This window comes from Dinoponera quadriceps, unplaced genomic scaffold (assembly GCF_001313825.1).
Source record: "Dinoponera quadriceps isolate SergipeBrazil2010 unplaced genomic scaffold, ASM131382v1 scaffold586, whole genome shotgun sequence".
NCBI lineage: Eukaryota > Metazoa > Arthropoda > Insecta > Hymenoptera > Formicidae > Dinoponera > Dinoponera quadriceps.
The window spans coordinates 209,194-224,729 of NW_014554764.1; the positions used below are offsets into that span (position 1 = coordinate 209,194).

Genomic DNA, 15,536 nt, shown 5'->3' on the forward strand with positions numbered 1-15,536 from the left:
CGAAGCAACGCGAGTCGCCGCGTTATTAAATGTTAGTTAACTTCGGGAAGGGTTAATTCAATTTCGCTCGAGTTTCCGCGCGTTTTAATTACACGCAGCTCCGTTCAATTCCCACGTAAGATCTCGCGCATTCGTTTCACACGCGCGAGCTACGCGTAGTAGTCGTGGCAATGAGCGCAAGATACAATAGTGAGCTTTGCCCTCGCGGACGTAATCCCCGTAACTTTGTCGCCCTAATGGTACTTCCGATGTGCAATTCCGGATGATTCAGTTCTTAACAGCGACATTACGCCACAGACAACTACTTGAGAGGAAATCCACGAAATATCTTCTATCTCTTTCTAACTTTTTTTTCTACCCGTCCTTGATATCGCACGAATTCTTCCTTTCCTTCCAGCTCGTCTATTCTTATCCCTCTTATTTTTTCCCCCGCGCATCCTAACCCGCTTATACGTCTCCTTTGTCGTCCCCAATTTCCTCCGCACGGACAAATTCACCCTCTTCCAATTCACCCTCACCGAGTATCCTCCCTGCTCCGACAATTACGAGAGATTCTCACCGTCTCTATCTCCCGATCCTTCCTGTTATACCATCAGCGATATCATCAGCCTTTGTCGACACTGATTATCAGTCGCATACATTAAACTTTACCCGGGTTTAATCGATTTACTATACGTGCGCGTGTATATGTGCGTACGTGTGTGCGTACGTTGTAAATCGATGAAAAGCAGCTAAAGGTTAATAGGGACTAACAGGCAGCTTATCGATTCGTTCCGCAAATGTTCGGGAAAAAATAGACATTTCTCATCACCTCGGAAATGATATTCGCGAGCTCAGCCGCGCGAGACTTTAAACGAGAACGAATTATTATATCCGGTGCGTGTTGCTGCACAATGAGTACCTTCACACCCTTAAAGAGCGGGCTCGTAGGCGAGCCCGTCGACGGGATCGTCCTCGATTGCGGGCGGGGATCAACTATGCTCGGCGATAGAGCGTCGGCGCCGCGACGGCGGGATCACGCAGACGCGTCTGGACCTGCGTCGAATGTCGGCGGACGCGAAACGGGAGGCGAAATCCGGAAGGCAGACGTTCCAGCATCGCGCAGATGGCTCTCGGACTGTCCGTGGTGACGGCGCACTAGTCCTCTCGCGATCGACGCGTAAAACCCCGCGGGATAAGGCGCAACGAAACAGCGTCGGCGTTTACGCACGTGAGTGTCGAGGTTTCCATCGATCCCACGGTATCGACGAGTAACAGGCGGGTCCGTCCACCCTGTAGGTTCTCTCTCCCGCTACGTTCGCGAACGCGGCGTCGCGACGCCCTGTGACGACACATCCCGAGCGCGAACCGGAGCACCAGGAGCCCAGGCCGCAATGACGTATCGTTCGAAGATCGCGAACCACCTGTGAATCGAGACGCGGGAGTACCTCTGGGATTATGAGCGTGCGTCTGAGTTTGTGATTCCACTCGGTGTAATTGTGCGCCGAGCGATCGGTGAAACGTATTACAGTGTGTGACAGTTACGGAGCAGCCCGGTAAGATATCGTAGCGGGTGACGGACGTTGCTCTCGAGTAGGCTAAATTCACTCGTTACTGACAGGTGATGTCTACTGGGTGACTCGACTCGACAAGTCCGTGTAGTGTTTCAATGGATTTATAAAACCCTGTCTGTAATATTTGTAGAAATTCTCTCCACTGCAGCTGATACTACAGTTTGTTCGATAAGGGGACGAAAGCCAATTGGTTGCAGATAAAGCCTGCTCGTAAATATATCCCTCCTCCCCTTCTAATTATAGTTAAATTTTATAGATTTCTAGAGAGGGAAAGTAACATTGTCTATTGTGCTTTTGCTAATGTTTAGATTTAACAGCCAGCATTATTCTCCAAAGCTTCACCCTCGTTCAATACCGTCCTGTGAGAAGGATCGAAAATAATAAGAATAATTTTTCTAGAAAGATTCTGTAAAAAATTGTTCATATATGTGATAGAATATCCAACTGTTCAATTATTTAAAAGATTATACCTGGCAAATGTTATTACAAACGAAGGAAAAAGGTTTGGGATTATTTAAAACAACGTTTTCAGAGAACATACGTAACTCGCGTAAAATTCAAGTGAAGTGTACTTCAACATAATTATCACCAATATTTCACGGATAATATGCTCATCTACTTAAAGTATTGGAGCTAAAAATGCGTTAAAACGACAGAGGTGTAAATCCATATATTATACGCACATATTAAAGTTAAAAAAGGATCCTTTTATATATACATTATTTACATAATCCGTCCAATAAGAGTTGATATCACATATTGAAGCTTAAAAACTGGACAATGTTATATTTGCAGATTGATGACTAGTTGGAAGATCAAGGATAACAAACATGAAATACTTGAAAGTCGCGTTATTCACGTTCAATCTAATGATATGGGTAAATAAAAAGCTTTCTCTCACCCCCTTTCTTTCTTTCCCTGCGCGTCATGAAATTATAAAAATTACCGTTTGCGCATTAATTCCACACTTTTCTGAGAAAAACGTCCGCCTCTTTCGCACTTCCGCGCGATCTTTAGAGGAAATTAAAAATTCAATTAGACGTAGCTCAACTTGATTCAATGTCCATTTAGCTTTTTAAGAAAACGGTTCTTTCTCCGACAACCTACCTTTCTCCACAAATCTACGAACAGCCAGACGTAACAGTGTCGTGTGGTTTCTTTGACAGTTGGCCGGCTGTACGGTACTCGTTCTAGGCGCGTGGTTACTCCTGGAGCCCAGTAAGGGAGACATCCTCAACCTGTTCGTACCTAACGCCCAGCCGCACGAGACTATTAATTTGCTGGCTTACAGCCTCCTCGGGCTCGGCTTCACCGTGCTCACGGTCGGCTTCTTCGGCTGTCGCGCCGCGCTACGCGGAAATCAATGCATCATCGCCACCGTGAGTAAAAGGACACTTTTATCGTCCCCGACGTTCCGTTATAAATCTTGGGCCAAGGTCGGTGATGTTTTTGTTGTCGTCGTTCCCCAGTACATGAGCATGTTGGTCGCGCTCATCGTCACAGAACTGGTGACAGCCGCCATCGGCGGGCTGATGACTTTCCAAATCTTGTCCGACCTCGAGGGGAGGCTCACCAGCAAGCTGACGGCCGACTACGGTCACGATTCGACCAGCGACATACCCTTCAGCCAGAGCCTGGACTTCGCGCAATATAAGGTGTCCCGTTGATCGACGATCGTTCATCGCCCTCGGGATTTCTTTTTCTCGCGTGACGTCTTTGCTGATCGCTTCTTCCTCTCATATATTTTTACCCGAATCTTCACGGGAAAAGAATAATTTTGCTGTTGCAGCGAAACCATCGTTGCTACTGCATATTCGTTTCGACAGCGATAGAATTTAATCGACGCACAACCGGATTAGTTGGCATAACGAATTATTCGTAATTGGAGCAGCTTCGTTGCCAGAAAATATTCTGCTAATTGAATTTGTCCTTAGGACACGTTAACTTGCTGTCGTAATAAAATAATGTTTTCCTACATTTACTGATTTGCTTTCACAGCAAAATAATTCAGCGAATGGCAATTAGTATTTTTAACAAATCATTTTTCTGTCCATACAGTAACTCAGATTTTGCTGCGACAGCATAAAATTTACTGTGTCAGCAAATTAGGTTTCTCCGTATTCCTTTGTGACGCTCCTGATTTTATTTTAACGCGAATTCTTCCGAATACACGTGTTCTTTATAACTTTGCATGATTTCAGACGTTAATTCCGAGTTATCCCGAGAACACACATTGCAATTAACTTTCTGTGCATCACATTGCAGCGAAAAGCGAATTTACATACATATGCGAAATATATTTTTTTATTCGACATTATTATGTGTGTTTAAAAATGTTTCGTCTCGGCGTTTTTTGTTCCGCGGCACACATTATGCGCTCATAAGTTGCGTTTCGCGCATGAGCGGGTCGCGCACAACGCTTTGTCAGAAATCGTATGCTCGGCGAGGCATCCTGCGATGCTTCGGGGAGCATATAGATAATTGCGTTGCAGTTTAATTGTTGCGGAATTTACGGCGACGAGGATTATAATGGCACGGCCTGGTGGAGGGATGCGCAAATCTCGGGGAACAAGAGACAGGTTCCTCTAACGTGTTGCGTGCTCAAACAAACCGAGGTACCTCTCGTTCGGGACTTATAATATTTTGCCAATTAATAATACCAGCGCGTGATTTAATTCTTATTGCTTGATATCTCATTAATTCATCACGAATTGCGAATAAAAGCGAGAACTCTTGCAGAATAAAAATACGGGCAGCCCGATGAGCGTCGTCTCCAGGGTTTTTCACAAAAATGTGAGTAGAAAACAGCGACAAAGCGAAATGCGTCAACTTTGTATGAGTAATCTTTTGTCGCTGGCAGAACGAAAAACCATGGCTGCATCCGCAGCCGAAGGATGAGGCCGCGTGTCAAGTAGGAGACAGAGAGGGTCACGACGGATATAGACACAAAGAAGTACGCTTCGTACCGTAAAATATCCGCCGCTTTAGATCGCATCGCCGTGTACATTTCCAATGACATGATGTGTTTTGCAGGGCTGTCTCGGAAAAGTCACTACCTGGCTGCAGTGCGAGAGTTTCACGCTGGTGTTTCTCGGAATGGCGATGGCAGGGATACAGGTGAATCTTCTTGATGTACAATATTATTTATTTCCTATAAAGAACAAGATAGAATGCTGCCGAAACGACATGACTTGGCATTCAAAGGTTTATGAGATTCCATTTAAGGGATTTCCTTTGAGATTCTATTTCGAGATGAGCTTTTAAAGAGAGAGAGAGAGAGAGAGAGACTTCGCCAAATGTATTTGCAGAATTCACGTGTAATCTAGTGCGCAGATCGTAGAGCTCCGTCTGAGATATTTTCAAACAATAAATTTGTCGATTAATTTCTCTTGAAAATACGATTTCGGTGTACCTTTCACGAGGAAGAGAAGTAACGATGTAAATGTATTTTAGACATTCGGAATAATAACGTCCGCCTTCCTCTGCCGCACGATAAGGGATATGCAGGATGAATGATCCATCATTCGCGACCTCAGTGAAGTGAAAAGAATGTCGCGGCATTGACAACACTGAGGCGAAGAGAACAGGAGAAGAAACATATTCATTTTGTATTTTCGTGTATCGAAACTTCGACAACATTTTTGAGCTTTGTTTCGGTCTTGTGGGGAGTCGGGACAATGACGGGACTCGCCGAATCGCGATCGAAAAATCTCGCGGAACGAAAGTAATCCGAATTTTTGTTCCATTCCGCGAAGTGTATGACCGTAGTGAACTTTTAACGTAAGACATAACGATAAGTGCTACGCTTGATCGATACCTTTAGATTACTCTCACTTGTGCGCACGTTTGCCGCGCGACGTTCTCGAGTCAGCGAGAATGTGACCAATACCACTCCGCTGTATATACATGTGTCAATATACGGTTTTTAGAATCGGAGCAGTGTCGGCCCAGTACTGGCGTAATATCTAAATGAATAAGGGGTCTGTTCTTCGTTGCTGATCTAGTGCGCACTTTCCAAATTAAAAAAGAAACAGATATATAGCTGCGACTTCGTGTATAAAGAAGGGAGAAATAGAACTAGTGCAAGCTCGTGCAGCCAGTTCAGTTACAAAGAACATGCCTAAGGTCGGGCCAACGTACCAGTGTCGATGCGACACTGGTCATCGACATCAGCCCGACGTTGTGTTGCGAGCAAGAGTTGGCCAACCTTTCTCGAGCTGATGTTGCGCCGCGATCGGATATCGGCTTTTTGCGAGCGGCATCTCCGGTCCGCCCAATGCCGCTGGCCAAGTTTGAAGGCAACGTGTTGCTTCGTCGGTGGTACTTCCGGTGCCCACGTAAGAATCGACTACCTTGTCTGGACCGACAACGCGATCGAATAATAACAGTCGGTTTGGCGTGATAACGCCGACATCGATCCGAGAATCGGATATCAGGCGAGAGTCGGCAAATCGTTACCGCATCTTTGTCGTGTTCAATTCAAGTACTGGCAAGTCGCGATATTACGACAATATCTCCGTAATCTCGCGAAGATCACCGGCAAGGCTCGGCCGAATTGTTAGCCGTGAAGTTTTCACCATGTTGTAAATACATATATAACGGTGCCAAGATGTCAAGCGACTGAATACATGCGATGCGTACGTGAGAACTTTTGGTCCTTTTTCCTTTTTTCTGGGAAATTTACCTAATTCGAGACGCGAGATCATTTTTAACGTTATACATGCATTTTTGGAAAGATATGTTTTTTTAATAAATACCGTTTATATGAGTGTATGTAGAGGAGTTTGAGGCTTAGTGGGACAAGTAAATATATAGTCAAAATGACACCCAGGAGAATTTTTCTAGATACAGCGTTAGTATGTTAAAATAATATTGTCTCCTGTAATTGTACGCGTTGAATTATTTAATTGTTTAACCAGCCGAGTTTTTTAGCTATAGATATGCGCGGCTGGAAAGATCAGGAAAAACAAAATTTCTTTTGTTTGGGAACATGTTATTAAGTTCTCATTTCCCAGTAAACACCAAATAATACAATATCGATGTTTAGTGTCCGACATGTAAATAATGTAACTGTTACATAATACACTGTGTAATATCGATGTTATGTTATTGATACTTGGTGTTTACTAGGCTGTCTATGTTTAATTAATCTAATATAATTGAAGTTTATAATAATGCCGAAATAATCTTTCTCCAAGTCTTTTGGCAATTAGAAGTAAGAAGAAAGTTTAAAAGAAAAATACACGCCCCTTCTCTCTCCCCAATCAGCCACATTCTTCTCTAATATAATCGTGTGTACGTGTGTATTAGATTCTTATAGATATTTATCGTCCATTTTATCTGAATGGATGAGATGCACATATATATATATATATATATTCTGTAATCAAGGAAACGCTTTCCTCTCCAAAACTAATTTTTGAAGAATGTATTATGATAACTTATGCCAAAGGAATTTATTGTATAATGAGTGATACAAATTTTAATATATTTTTATTTTATCAAGACGGCTGGCAAGAGAGAGAATTATTCCGAGTGTTTATAGAACGCGTCATAATGATAATAAAGATGTTCTCTGTGCAAAATGGTATTTCCACTCATTTCACATTCTTCACAATATAATTCACCACAATATATTATATGAAAAATACATTAGTTAATATTATATTATTACTATACTAAATTATTAATATTACGCGAATTTTGTTTAAATTCGAGATTGCGTATTTTAGGTAGAATTTACAGATATTACTACAATTAATATGTAGATAAAAGGAAATAACGTTTACGTACGCGGTACACCATGTACAATTTTAAAAAAGCAAACACCAATATATTACGATTTGCTCTCTTCGTAGAAATAAATATCACGTTCGTTCAGCGGTTGAACCGGCCGACAATTTAGAAGTAACGGACCATCTACTGAGCAGATTTTTCGGAATCTCTCCACCTACGATATAAGATTATGTACATCGTGAATTATCAAATTGATAGCAAGCAAGTATCTTAGCAGCTTCAACGTGTAGCTCTACCTGCAACGCAGATATAACGATCGGTTCTTTTTGGATAATCCATGTGACGATTTCGCTGCAAGGAGGTTGACTGAGCGAACCGTTGTATGTATAGTAATCTCTGTCGAAAGGTGCAAAAATCCATTCCAACGGGAAAGGTGGTATATTGACCTTTGAATTCGGTTTGATAATTCTCCACAAATTACTCACGATATGATCCAGATAAGGATTATCCATAGCGCTTACCTATGATATTATCGAGCATAATACAATTAAATGCGATTACGATAAATCACATCGTTCACGTGTGATATATCTAAATTGGTACAATCGGAGAGTGTATTCATTGGCCTTTCGATAAAATTACGTTATGAAGCATTCACTAATAGAAAAAAATCGTACTTGGAGGAAAAATGAAACAATCACTATTCCGTCTCTAGCTCCGAGAATAATCGCGTCTTTTGGCGACTTAATTCCGTGCTTTATGTGGATAACTTGTAGCTCCATGGGAAAACGTATGTAATCTAAAGTGTGTTCGCTGCCTTCTTGGTTACAAGGACCCCAGTGGAAGAGAATATTGAAAACATCATATTTATTAGACAAAGGTCCTCCATGAAGCTGAGGCCAGGAGGTCTCTGTCCAGATTCCTCGAAGTGTTACTATAAATTAATATAAATGATTAAACATATATAACAGGAAGAGCATGTTATATAATTTTAATGAGCACTTTGTATAATTCTAAAGAGCATGTTATATCATTATATAATTCTAATTAATCTATTTCATTTAATCATGTTGTAAATTCACAGGCAGTACATAATGAAAAATTTAATGGGAATTTCTGGGAAAATTATGGAGAAAAATTCCCCATAATTTAGTAAAAATTTATTGCATAATTTTATATGTAAATCGAATCATAGGCAACATTTGTTTTTTCTCCGTACAAATGTTTCAGGTGAAATAGAAGCAGGGTCTAATTAATACTTGTCATATTGATTAATATTAGTCAGTATGTATCGATAATGATCTATCATTATTTAACTTAATAATCTATTATTTGTTAATAATAAATTATATATCCAGTTATTACAATAAGCGGCTAATGGACTTTTCCTGTAAATGCTTGGGACAAATCAATATTTGCTATTTGCGCTGCGAAATTATTTGTGATTCGTAAAATATTAAAAAAGTTTGTAAAATATTTTACCAGTGTGCCCGTCATTTGAGAGGGACATTGACAGAGGGCTGCTGTTATAACTGCTCCATCGAAGCGGCTCGGATGGTTGTACTACTATTGCATATCTGGTAGAGATATTGATAGGTGATTGATTGTTACCGGCGCTTTCAGGATATAGGTCTTTCCAAGTATGTGGGCCATTCTTGTGAGCGTATCCGAACGAAAAAGTCGGAAGAATATTCTCGTCATTTTCCGGCCATGTGAATACTTCTATCCAATCCACGATTTCGAATAGTAGAAACACTACAGCGAAAGAAAATTTACCGTGACATCATCAAGATCTTTGGAATAACACGAATAAAATTTAAATATTCTAAATATCACAAAAATATGGACTGGTAATTATTTAGACATGTAAAACTATCATTATAATAATAATCCAGATTTTAAACACCGCTATTATTTTACTTTATATTATTTTATGTAACTTCTCCAATTTTGACAAAAAAAATTCTCAATATTCGGAGGTTACGATGTATATTATCTGTATAATTTTTCTTAACTGTAAAATGAACTATTCATAATTTAATCATCACATCTTATTTTCTTGTGATACGCACCTAAAAGAAGAGTGCAGCAACCCGCAATCAGACTTTCCGTTAACGAGCTGTCTAACATTTTTATAATAATATTTTATGGGACATTCGAGTCATACAACTTCGAACTCGTTATTAAAACCACGCGTTGCGTATGATTGTATGCAGGTAAACGGTTTACTTCAAAATTTCTCCGGCATTTCGTGCCGTAATAACTTCTGTCAAGGATACTTTCACAAAAATATAAAATGACATGGAACGTCAAATGACGGTTTACTTAATCTCGAAAATCGATGAAACACACTTCAACCTGCAAGGACAGCATGAAGGGAGCGCGAAGATGGTTGCAATATCCAATCAAAAGTAACATGTCCCATTTGAAAGCAATAGATTTTTAATTTTATCTTATCATTTGCGTGCGAAACTCCGAAATTGCAATTGTAATATACAAATGACTTCCAAATCCAAAAGCGTACGATCACGTAAGAAAATAATCATGTATGCTCGACACGTACATTTCTCTTAACAGTTATAACGATTTTATTACAAATACTTATTTTATATACATTTACTTCCAAGTACATACGTTTCACGTGTTTATCTCATAAAATAAATATAATTTCATGTTGTACATAAGGAGAAAAATTACAAACGACATCATCTTCGGGTTTACCGAAATGGCGGCAATCACCAATTGACATCAGTCCAGTCGCCGTGTGGACGAAAAAATTTCCACCCTTACTTTTGACTAATTATTGGTCGAACGATGGCACAGCGATACTCACAAATACTGGCAAAACAGGTTATTTCATTTTATTTTTGATAAAGTTTGGAGATCACTGTGCTGCATATTTATACACGTTTTAATAATTTCTAGTTAGTATTGAACTGATGGACAGAAAAATGCCGATAATGCGTGGCGGTCCTTTGAAAAATGATGAATTTCAATTTATCAATGTACAATTCCGATGGAGCTCCTACAACTCTCGTGGCGCGGAACATTCAATCGACAACGTTTGGTTAGAGAAATTAATTTAATGTCTTAATTAATAGGAGTTAAAAAACAACGTGCGCAAAGCACTGAGAAAATACATTCATCGCATATTTAATTTAGATTTCGTTTAATTAAAATCTCACACATTCCCACAATCTCACAAACTGCATGAATATCGTTCTTTTTCGAGTTTTTTTGTGAGGTCAATATAATTTTTAAATGGTATGTGAATTCTTTCTCAAAAAGGTATTCGATGGAGGCGCAAGTTATGCATTGGAATATGCGTTATGGTTCAATCGACAAATGCTATGACAAGCCTGATGGGATTGCAATACTCTCCTATCTCATGCAGGTATAATAGTAAAGAAAAATTAAATGAAAATTTGGCTGAAAAGGCATACCAGGAATTATACAATTTTCCAATAAATCGAACATTTCTGCGTAAGCCATTATATTCTAGACCATTGTTATCATTCATAATAGATATATATTTTTTATGTAAAGGTCGTTGGCTGCCCTGGAATTTCAGATAATCCTGCGCTCGCTCCGATCACTGACAAGCTGTCGGAAATAAAATACATGAATAGCACTGTGAATATTAAGCCGGGTAATCCTAAAATGCGAGGCAGTTTTAACGAACGAAATAAATATATATTAGTATCTGCTGAAAAATAGATCGCTTTTTCTGCGGAGCTTTCCATCTTTTTCTTTTCATTACTTTCAATTACCAGCAAAAATAATAACTTTCAACAAATTAAAAATTTTATATAACATATTTTTGTTCTTATAAAAAAAAAATTAGAGATACCTGAAAATTTTATTAAAATTTCCTATTTAACGCGATTTTTAATAAAAACATTAGATCGGAAAGTTTTATCAATGAAATATCAATATTAATATCTGTTAATTAATTATATAATTATATTTCGCAGATTGTTTACGTTGGATGACGCATGCACTTATGTGCTCTACATATTATACTTATTCAGGTTCGCTTACCTTTCCCCCTTATAACGAATGCGTTACTTGGATAATTTTGCCGAATGCGATAAGAATATCTCTCTGTCAGGTATTTAAGAAAAACATTAATCGGATTAAAAAAATTATGCAATTAATAACGCTACTTATCTATTATCATTTGCATCCTGTAACAGATAGAAGCTTTCAGAAGTCTTTATGATTACAAATCTAATCATATAGTGAGAAACTATAGATCGCAGCATTTTCTTCATGGAAGAAGAATTTTTTTCGCCACAGATGATGCAATAAATTATGATCAATCAGAAACTTAATTACATTAATACTATTATTCTTCAACATCTTGTATATATATTGGCCAACTTCAAGGATCAATAATTTGATGAAACCAATAAAACTTGACAATAACGGGATAATTTCAGATCGTCGTCACGTCATACAAAATTTTATAGGTGTTATCTTTTTGGTAAATTATTTTTAATTAATGAAATAAAATGACAAGTTACGTAGACGACACTGGTAAGTAAGTAGTAAAAACAATCATATTGTACTGATGAGTTATCAGGTCATATATATTGAGTATGTATTAGTTAGTATGTTATTTTTATTTTATATTACACACAGTAAAATATTAATCCAAGCTTCAGAACAATGTGGTCAGTCACCGATCGATCTAATTGACAAAATTGTGCGTCCTATGAGATTTCCACCGTTAATTATAAACGGGCATTGGCTAAAAGATGGAAATGCAACTTTGTTTAATGACGGCGTAACAGGTGATTTAGTTCATTATAATAACTGTAATATATATAAATCTGTTTTTTTTTGCTGAACTGGCTACACTAGCTTGCATTAATTCTTCTTCTTTTCTCTTTTTTTTTTTCACTAAGTCTTAAGTGTATATCTATCTTTTTTTAGTTATATAAGTGTACACTAATTCAGCAAAACAAAACAGATTTAACGTAGCTTTTGCAATCGATTGGGCTTGATAAATATCTTCCTTCGTCGTATCAGCGCGAGTTTCTCTCAGTGGTGATCGAATCCCATCGACAATATCCGGTGGACCGCTTATGAATGATGAATACGAATTTTACGATGCGCATTTTCATTGGGGCGAGGAAAATTGCAGAGGTGCTGAACATACGATCAATGGCACTTGGTAAGAAAATATTATCTCGCGAGAAGGCATATATGTATTAGATACATTTAGCTACTGCCTCTTTGGATCGACTATATTCTTCTTTCGAGAGAAATAATCGTCAAATTTATTCTGGAATTATATGTCTAAAAATATCATAGGTTTTCTATGGAATGTCACATGGTACATTGGAATCGGAAATATTTAACTTCAGACGAATGTCTAAAACGTAGGGACGGTTTTTGCGTTTTAGCCTATCTATTTCTGGTTTGTATTTTTTATAATGTATTAAAATTTATATTCGTTTTTATAAATGAATTTGTCTTGTAGGTGCAACCAGGATCTTGTCAGTGGAATAATATCAAATTTGAAAGGATCTCGGAAAATTTAAAATACATTCAGAGCGCTGGCTCAGAGACGAAAATTCCACCAAGTGAATGTTCAGAAAATAGAGATTCATCTAATATGATATTTTAGATCAAATGACACTTCCATAATTTCAGATTCTCTATCTTGGATGCGAATAGCAACAGATTGTCTGCATTATTATACGTATCATGGATCCTATAATTTAGATAATAATCGCTCTGATAATCCCGAATGCGCCCAATGGATTGTGTTTCCAACCATTATTCCGCTACAACTGTGTCAAGTGAATTATTTCTGCATATTATACGACTACAATTAATCAACTAGAAAATTACGATGATTACTGTATGACGGGAATCTCTATCAATTCAAAATTATTATGAATGCTTATAAACTTTCTTCTAAGAATACATAATGTAATATATATATAAATATATTAATAAAAATTTCAGATTAACGAATTTCGGAAGTTAAAGGACAAAAATGGTGAATTCATAAAATCAAATCGAAGGGATATTCAGCTTTTACGAGGGAGAAAAATATTTTTAGTAGTCTCTTAATAAAAATACTTGTATATTTTACTTTAATTTCTATAATCTACTGCACATATATCTTTAATATTTCTCACTTTTTGTAATATATTCTCCTATAACTCAATTAAAATATAAAATATAAGTATAATGTTTTAATTTTCATAAACAGTTAATTTTTTAAATTCTACTAAATCTTTTATTCTCTGCATTTGACGTAGTGACTTTCATATTCTTTCCGTCTTTTCGATTCGTAAGCGTTACACATATACGCATATTTATTTCATTTTAAATTTTTACAAAATGAAAAAATCACACGATGTTTTCAAATATACTACTTCGCGCAAACAGAAATGATTGAATATTGTGTTTACAGCAGTTACATGAATCCATCAGTCAGTAGCGCATATCGCGGTGACACGTTGCATCGACATGAGCTCGTTGACAGGTGCAATATATATAATTTAATATTGCACTGTTCATAAAAAACTATATAATGAAAACATCGATTTTTTAATTAGATAATTATGAGCGCAATAAAGAAAATGTTCAATTGATACAAGAATTGGCTAGCATCGAGGGTAAATTGGAATCGCCGATCGATTTGAATATCGGCTATATGAGAGTCATAGAACTGAATCCTTTGCAGTGGTGCAATTACAACGTCATGCCGAAGAAATTAAAACTTACCAACACCGGATATACTGGTAAAAAAAAGACAAAAATTCGTATTCAATAAAATATTATATATATCATTGTGACCAATATTAATATGATTAATTGTGCACGCAGAATGAATAAACTATTATTTATGTAAAATGATTTACATGTAAAAATGATTGTACTTACTGCTCATAGTGATTCTTAGTGCGAAATGGGAAACAGAACGGCCATGTCTGCGTGACGGTCCTTTCGCAAGCAGTTATACTTTCTCGCAAATCCATTTCCACTGGGGCGAGACTAATATGGACGGAAGCGAACATCGAGTTGACGGTGAAAGGTTTCGTTTTGCTTCCTTAATGAATTTACTATCTATGCTTGTAACGTACATTTATCCGTACCCTTAATATAAATGCATTCATGCAAAGTATGCCAATGGAACTGCACGCGGTGCACTTTAAGAGTGATTATGAGACCCAAGAAGCGGCTCTTCGTAGAGACGACGGCGTTACAATTTTAGTGTATTTATTTCAGGTATAAAAAAAGAATTATATAAAGAAAAATAATTTAATTCTCATAAATAAATAATTATCATAAATAAAAACATAAATAAATCATTAAAATTAAGAATTTTAATGGTATAATTTTATGAAAAATAATTTCTAAATTAGATTACTTTTCTCTGTATAATTATTTCACAGAGGAAAATATGTGTTTTTAATATGTTTCAAACCAAGTGCTTTGAAAGGAGAACGGCAATATCCTGCGCTTAAACGTTAAGAAAACAATATGCGTACGTTGAATAATATTGTTTTATAGTTACAGGCAAATGCTAATCCACTTCTGGATAATATCTTGAGGACACTGCCTTTTGTCCAAGCAGCTCATTCTTCTGTCCGTTTAACGCCCTTCCTCGTAACGAACATTATGCGATGCTTTCAACGCGATTACTTCGTATACTGGGGATCCGTGAAGATGATAAGTTACAGGAACAGTGTACTTTGGGTAATAAGCAGAAAGCCGGTTGGAATATCCATGGAGCAAGTAAGTCACGTCGCAGTGAAGAATTTACCGTTAAGCGGTTTAGCGATTATTAGATGAGCTAGTTTGTCGTATGCACTAATGGATAACTAATGGATGGAGCCATAAATAAGTGTCGTCTCTTTCCTTTCCTATCTCTCCGCAAATATTTAGAAAAAATAAACGTTCGCTGTTTTCGTCGAAAATTTTTTTATAATCCGCCTCATGATAATTCACTTTGAAGTAAAACCCGATTTCGTTCTTCGAGGTTGCACAGTTCCGCACACTGTACGACGAGCGCAAAATGCCACTTTTGAAAAATTGTCGGCCGCTGCAAAATAGAAGCAATAGGAACGTCTTTCATGTATGTCCTAGTGGAACTACACACGCAACGCTTCTGCCCATTCCACGTCATTACAGTGACACATGTATCCAGGGACATGTTGCTGACAATGACAAGAATATAACGTGATATATTGATTAAATTACATATTTATAATAATCATAGAA

At 37.5% G+C, this 15,536-nt stretch overlaps 4 protein-coding genes across 6 annotated transcripts in view; 2 read left to right on the top strand and 2 right to left on the bottom strand.

Moving 5' to 3' along the window:
- LOC106741603 (uncharacterized protein C15orf61 homolog) overlaps positions 1 to 2,729 on the bottom strand; it is a 100,115-nt gene extending 97,386 nt beyond the window's left edge. Inside the window, exon 1 of the mRNA XM_014613760.1 lies at positions 2,661 to 2,729. The gene's annotated coding sequence lies outside the window, so the exon portion shown is untranslated. The remainder of the gene's footprint in view (positions 1 to 2,660) is intronic.
- LOC106741602 (tetraspanin-11-like) lies at positions 963 to 7,124 on the top strand. 3 transcript variants are annotated; one of them, XM_014613754.1, is made up of 10 exons: positions 964 to 1,210; positions 1,279 to 1,535; positions 2,349 to 2,431; positions 2,720 to 2,932; positions 3,023 to 3,208; positions 4,046 to 4,168; positions 4,293 to 4,346; positions 4,414 to 4,506; positions 4,587 to 4,670; positions 5,007 to 7,124. In XM_014613754.1, exons 3-10 carry the CDS (start codon positions 2,384 to 2,386, stop codon positions 5,067 to 5,069), a joined length of 864 nt encoding a protein of 287 aa, XP_014469240.1. In that variant the 5' UTR covers positions 964 to 1,210; positions 1,279 to 1,535; positions 2,349 to 2,383; the 3' UTR covers positions 5,070 to 7,124. The 3 variants fall into 3 exon arrangements, with proteins under 3 accessions (XP_014469241.1, XP_014469240.1, XP_014469239.1); XM_014613755.1 differs by lacking the exon at positions 1,279 to 1,535 and having other exon boundaries at positions 963 to 1,210; XM_014613753.1 differs by having other exon boundaries at positions 964 to 1,535.
- A 265-nt stretch (positions 7,125 to 7,389) lies between these two features.
- On the bottom strand, positions 7,390 to 9,419 carry LOC106741544 (carbonic anhydrase 1-like). The gene is made up of 5 exons (XM_014613673.1): positions 9,362 to 9,419; positions 8,772 to 9,044; positions 7,967 to 8,223; positions 7,586 to 7,810; positions 7,390 to 7,503 (listed from the first exon to the last, which is right to left on the bottom strand). The coding sequence occupies exons 1-5, from the start codon at positions 9,417 to 9,419 to the stop codon at positions 7,390 to 7,392; spliced, it is 927 nt and encodes a 308-aa protein (XP_014469159.1).
- Positions 9,420 to 10,240: 821 nt separating this feature from the next.
- LOC106741545 lies at positions 10,241 to 15,498 on the top strand. The gene is made up of 15 exons (XM_014613674.1): positions 10,241 to 10,356; positions 10,578 to 10,683; positions 10,836 to 10,938; positions 11,957 to 12,085; positions 12,324 to 12,468; positions 12,609 to 12,714; positions 12,778 to 12,880; positions 12,951 to 13,099; positions 13,269 to 13,364; positions 13,723 to 13,741; positions 13,868 to 14,053; positions 14,205 to 14,346; positions 14,435 to 14,540; positions 14,826 to 15,050; positions 15,295 to 15,498. Exons 1-15 carry the CDS (start codon positions 10,241 to 10,243, stop codon positions 15,496 to 15,498), a joined length of 1,935 nt encoding a protein of 644 aa, XP_014469160.1.
- Positions 15,499 to 15,536: the final 38 nt, after the last annotated feature.

Excerpts from the sequence above, each read along its gene's own strand:
- LOC106741602 (XM_014613755.1), top strand. The coding sequence starts at position 2,384 with ATGAAATACTTGAAAGTCGCGTTATTCACGTTCAATCTAATGATATGG. Across the intron at positions 4,169-4,292 it reads GCGTGCTCAAACAAACCGAG|AATAAAAATACGGGCAGCCC; the intron begins GTACCTCTCGTT and ends GAACTCTTGCAG. Across the intron at positions 4,507-4,586 it reads ACGGATATAGACACAAAGAA|GGCTGTCTCGGAAAAGTCAC; the intron begins GTACGCTTCGTA and ends TGTGTTTTGCAG.
- LOC106741544 (XM_014613673.1), bottom strand. The coding sequence starts at position 9,419 with ATGTTAGACAGCTCGTTAACGGAAAGTCTGATTGCGGGTTGCTGCACT. Across the intron at positions 9,045-9,361 it reads TTGCTGCACTCTTCTTTTAG|TGTTTCTACTATTCGAAATC; the intron begins GTGCGTATCACA and ends CTTTCGCTGTAG. Across the intron at positions 8,224-8,771 it reads CTCAAATGACGGGCACACTG|TAACACTTCGAGGAATCTGG; the intron begins GTAAAATATTTT and ends ATTAATTTATAG.
- LOC106741545 (XM_014613674.1), top strand. The coding sequence starts at position 10,241 with ATGCCGATAATGCGTGGCGGTCCTTTGAAAAATGATGAATTTCAATTT. Across the intron at positions 12,086-12,323 it reads GTTTAATGACGGCGTAACAG|CGCGAGTTTCTCTCAGTGGT; the intron begins GTGATTTAGTTC and ends TCGTCGTATCAG. Across the intron at positions 15,051-15,294 it reads TTGGAATATCCATGGAGCAA|GTTGCACAGTTCCGCACACT; the intron begins GTAAGTCACGTC and ends TCGTTCTTCGAG.